The sequence below is a fragment of the Orycteropus afer genome, unplaced genomic scaffold (assembly GCF_000298275.1).
Source record: "Orycteropus afer afer isolate SDZICR_OR568_19922 unplaced genomic scaffold, OryAfe1.0 scaffold03563, whole genome shotgun sequence".
NCBI lineage: Eukaryota > Metazoa > Chordata > Mammalia > Tubulidentata > Orycteropodidae > Orycteropus > Orycteropus afer.
In genome coordinates, this window is record NW_006925150.1 from 1 (window position 1) to 4898 (window position 4898).

The following is a 4898-nucleotide window of genomic DNA, read 5'->3' on the forward strand; positions in this document are numbered from 1 at the left end:
TGAATAAGGAAGACCAAAGAAGAGTTGATGCTTTTGAGTTGTGGTGCTGGAGAAGAATGCTAAGAATACCATGGTCTGCTAAGAGGACGAACAAATCTGTCCTGGAAGAAATGCAGTCAGAATGCTCCTTGGGAGCGAGAATCGCCAGACTTCATCTCACCTACTTTGGTCATGTTGTCAGAAGGAATCATTCCTTGGAGAAGGATATCATGCTTGGCAAATGAAGAAAGGGAAGGCCCTCGACGAGATGGATAGACACAGTGGCTGCAACAATGAGCTCAGGTACAGCAAGGATCATGAGGCTGGCACAAGACTGGGCAGTGTTTCGTTCTGCTGTGCTAGGGTTGCTATGAGTTGGAGACAACTCGACAGCACCTAACAACAAGAAGTGTAAACTGTGATTGCTTTGGGAGCTACTTTTATATTTATCGGAAGGGGCAGTATATATAGCAGAGTAGTATACCACACACATTCTGGGGCCAGGCCCTTTGGGTTCAAAATGGCTCTGACATTTACCAGGTAAAAAGGACTAATATTACTTCTCTGGGCTTGTTTCCTAATCTGTAAAAGGCAAATAGTGCTGCAGACCTACCTGGTCAGAGTGTTGTGAGGATTAAATAGCAACTATTGTTTAAAATACTAAAATAAGTAATAAAGAATAAAGCAAAATATTTATAATATTCATGTAAATTATATTAAAATTTAACTAAAAAATTGTACAAAAATAATTGTACAAATGTAAAATGAACAGGTTACACCATATAAATTAGGTAACAATATATTCAAATATTACCTTGCATCAATCACATTTTGTTATATTAATATACTATATTATTCATTATAATATATTATAATAATACAATATTAAAGCACTTAGAATAGTGCCTAGTACGTAGTGCTCACTAAACAATGACTAGAGTATGAAGATCCAGGTGAGAGAGATGTGATAGGTTTCAGAGGCCTTTATTCCTGAAAGCTTCATTTTAGAAAAGTGTTTATTATAGAAATCTGCAGGCACCACAAAAAGTGTTTATTATAGAAATCTGCAGGCACCACAAAAGGAAAAGTGTTTCAAGCCCATGAACCCATCACTCAGCGTCAACAGTTACAAATTTCTTGCTGTTCTTGATTTCATCTTTTCCGCCCACTGTTTTTGTTTTGTTCGTGCTGTTGTTGTTATGTGCCGTCGAGTCAAACCCGATTCATAGTGACCCCTCCTTGGGTTTCCGAGGCAGTATCACTACGGAAGTAGGATTGCCCAACCTTCCTTCCAAGGAGTGCCTGGTGGGTTTGAACCGCCAGCCGTCTGGTTAGCAGGCAAGTGTCTTAGCCACTATGCTACCAGTTCGTGCTAGAGGATGTTAAAACAAATGCCAGACTTTATTCCTCCAGAAAGATCTGGGTATGTATTTCTGACAGAGCCACACCCGGATCCTCAGTGATTTCTGCGCGCCCCCGCGACTCCACACCCACCCTCAAGGCCGCGCCTGACACGCCCCCTCTGTCCACAGGTGAACGGGCGTTCTACGCGCCTTCCAGCCCAGGTGTGCAGGGGCGTGGTCGTGCGCTGGGCGGAGGGCTCTGGGGTTGTCATTGAGCGGTCCCCAATGCTCCGAGTGCTGGTGGGACCTGAGGGGGCTGTAGCCCTGCGGGCCTCCCCGGCGCTCCGAGGAGGCCTCCGGACAGCCTGCGGGAACAACAACGGAGTTGCGGCTAACGATCTGTTGCTCCCTGGAGGGCTTCGGGCCACCAGTCTAGACGCCTTGTTCCGGGCGTACCTAACTCGGAGCTTGAGCCACCGGTGAGCTTCGAGCTGCCGCCTCGGGACTTGGGAGCCCAGGCCCCAACTTCCACCGGCAGAGGGGGTGACCAGTCCAACTCCCTGCAGCCCAGGCTGCCCAGCGCCCACTTCTGCGTGTCTCCCCACAGCACGGAGAAGCTAATTCGGCCGTCTGTGGCCCAAGATTTCACCACGTGACCTGTCTTTTCCGATTCAGACCTGCCCTGGGAAAAGTGACACACGGAGCTTTCCGATATGGTTTTAGTAAATAACTAATGACAAAAACATGCGTGTGCCTGCCTTCTCGCTGACTCGCCCTGAGGCAGAACCTCCAGCTTCCTGCTCCTTTGGGACCTAGGAGTTAAATCAGGACTCCCTCTCCCCTCCTACTCAAAAGCTAAGTGTCCAAACGCAAAGCCCTTTACTTTTCCCCTGCATCCACGTAACACGATTCCGGAACCACAGTTACCTCAAACAAACAGACTTCCTGCGGGCGGAGATGCAAACTAGCGAACTGGAGGCTCCGCCCATGTCCCGCCCTAATTGTAATATGACTTACCTCTAGCCAATGGGGCGTGACAGCGCCGGAAAGAGCTCAGGTGGAGGCGGTTTTTGAGGGGGCGGGGGAAGCACGCAGCGGAAGTGTGGGTTAAGTTGACCTCCCTACTTTCCTAACTGCTGCTACGGTTCGTGGGACTTTCGCGGTGTACGTCTCTTGTCCACTCGCCGCTATGAGCCGGCCCAGCCGGCTACAGAGGCAAATTCTGACCCTGTACCGCGATTTTCTCCGTGCCGGACGCGGGAAACCGGGCGCTGAGGCAAGGATACGGGCTGAGTTTCGAAAACATGCCTACCTGCCACGCTCCGACGTGCTGCGCATTGAGTACTTGTACCGCCGCGGACGGCGCCAGCTCCAGCTGTTACGCTCGGGCCACGCCACCTCTATGGGCGTCTTCGTACGCCCGCCGGGCCCTTCTGGGGAGCCCGGCGGTGTGGGATCGCCGGAGACCCAGCCCGATGACACTAACGGTCCGAGGAGAACGCTCGAAGGAGCGAGGGCACCGGAAACACTGCGCGATGGACGGTGAAGAGCAGAAAAGCCCACTGGATGAAGCCGAGGGGGCCCACCTGACTGCATGTGTAAGCTGCGGAAGTCTCCTAATGGAAGGTTAGAGGTCTTCAGAGCCTAGCTCAAAGGACTAGGGGAATCAAGAGAGCTATCTCGAGACTGGGGGTCCCTCAAAGAGTACCGTGATGGACGGGGAGAGATGCCCGCTGAATGGTGACCAGTCGGACTCCCTGAATGAGGATTTGGGACGGGCTGGGGCGCCCTCTGGCTGGTCTTTGTCAGGCTGAGAGCACCTTACCCGAAGGTACCGGGAGCAGGGATGCCTCCCTTGTGGACAGAGGCCTAGACATCCTTTCTTGATCCCTGAGAACATAACCACCCCTTGACTCCACAAGGTGACCGTCTTTCCCCGTCTTTAACTCTGAGAAGAGCAGACTCTTAGCTGAAAAGGACTTTGGGAATATACCCTGATGGATGGACGGTGAGAAGCCCCTCTTTGGAAACCACTCTTCCCCCCTCCCCTGCCCCATTAATTGTGACAAATTAGGACCGATAAGGGAGGAATTAGGGATCTCTCACCCCAGCTCACCAACTCAAGTCCCTTCAAAACCTCTCCTTGATGGTTCTGAGGGTTATCTCCCACCCCTGGACTGTTAAATACAATTAAAGATGTGCTTACTTCTCTGTGGGTGGTCTTTAATAATTTTATGTGCTTGAGATTTTTTTAAGAGGCACCCCACACATGCCAATAAGTGACCCTCGGGGAGGGGAGTGCATGTGGAGAGCTGTCTCTTCCCCTCTTGAGTCCTCTAGACTGGCCACTTGGTTGAAGCAGTAAAGTTCTCCGTCCTGGGCAATCCAGGGAAGGGACCCATCTTGGCTTTACCCCAGAGAGATCCCAGGTGATTCCTTAATGGAGTGTATCCAGAAAGGAGAGGAAATGGTGAAGCGAAAAAAGAGTAAGAGCCCAAGATCCTGAAAGTGGAGTGGAGCCCTACTGATCCAGCTCTCATTACTTCAACCACATGTCCCATCTCTCCCACTCACTCACTCCTGGCTCCATGGGCAGGGCTGCAGGCAGTAAGCAAATTCCACTGAACTGGTTTTCCCGAGTCAGCAGGAGAGGGGCCAAGGTACAGACAATGAGAGAAGGGAATGCCTGAGAGGAGTGGACAGGTAATCTGTGGTTGAGCACGGATTCTGGAACTAGAATGCCTGGGTTTGACTACCAGCTCTAACACTAATCACAGCATTACAGTCAAGTAATTTTATCTCTTTGTGCCTCAATTCCTTTATGAAATGGGCATAATAATAGTGCCTCCCTCATGGGACTGTTTTGATGATTCTGTGAATTAATAGATGTTTGGGCAACTTGAGTTCACCTGCAGTTGCAGAAGAGGTTCACAAGGAGGCTGACAGCTTCTTGCCCTGAACCCCTGCATCCCTGCTCCTCTGCTTGAGAGCTTTTTGGGAGTTGGGGAAGGTGGGTTAATGCCCTTGGGGCAACGCTCAGCCTGTGGGCTACAGGAATCACTAGATAAATGTCCTAGACTGCCTGTTGTCCAGAGGGATGACTGTAATACGATGTTCTACCAGATTTCTCAGAGGTCCCCCTGGTTGAGTCCTGGTTGCCCAGGGCGGTAACCAGCCCACAAACAGGTACATTCTGGCTTTTCCCCTGCCGTCTCCCTCTCCCCACTCCCTTAATCCTGCCTCTTGTGATCACCTCCTAAATAAACTGCCTTACCCCAGTTCTTGATATGCAAAGCTCAGGGCAAAGTGTCAGGTATGAGATTGGCGGCTGGTACTCTACATGGCGTCTGCTGCTGTGGTTTTTGCTCGGCAAAGGCGCAGGATCAGTGCTTCTCAATCCCTTGACCATGTTTGTTAAACAGAAACCTGATCTAAGAAAATGGCTATAAAGGACATTATGGGGTTTGGAGTAATTTGGATTATGGATTATGGGTTAAAAGAATAGTATGGAATTATGTTGTTAAATTGCCTGACTTTGATAACTACTCTAGTTGTGTAAGACAATCCCCTTTTTCT

At 50.1% G+C, this 4898-nt stretch overlaps 1 protein-coding gene across 1 annotated transcript; it reads left to right on the forward strand.

Moving 5' to 3' along the window:
* The first annotated feature begins 2511 nt into the window (after window positions 1-2511).
* On the forward strand, window positions 2512-2868 carry SDHAF1 (succinate dehydrogenase complex assembly factor 1). The gene has a single exon (XM_007959255.1). It carries the CDS (start codon window positions 2512-2514, stop codon window positions 2866-2868), a length of 357 nt encoding a protein of 118 aa, XP_007957446.1.
* Window positions 2869-4898: the final 2030 nt, after the last annotated feature.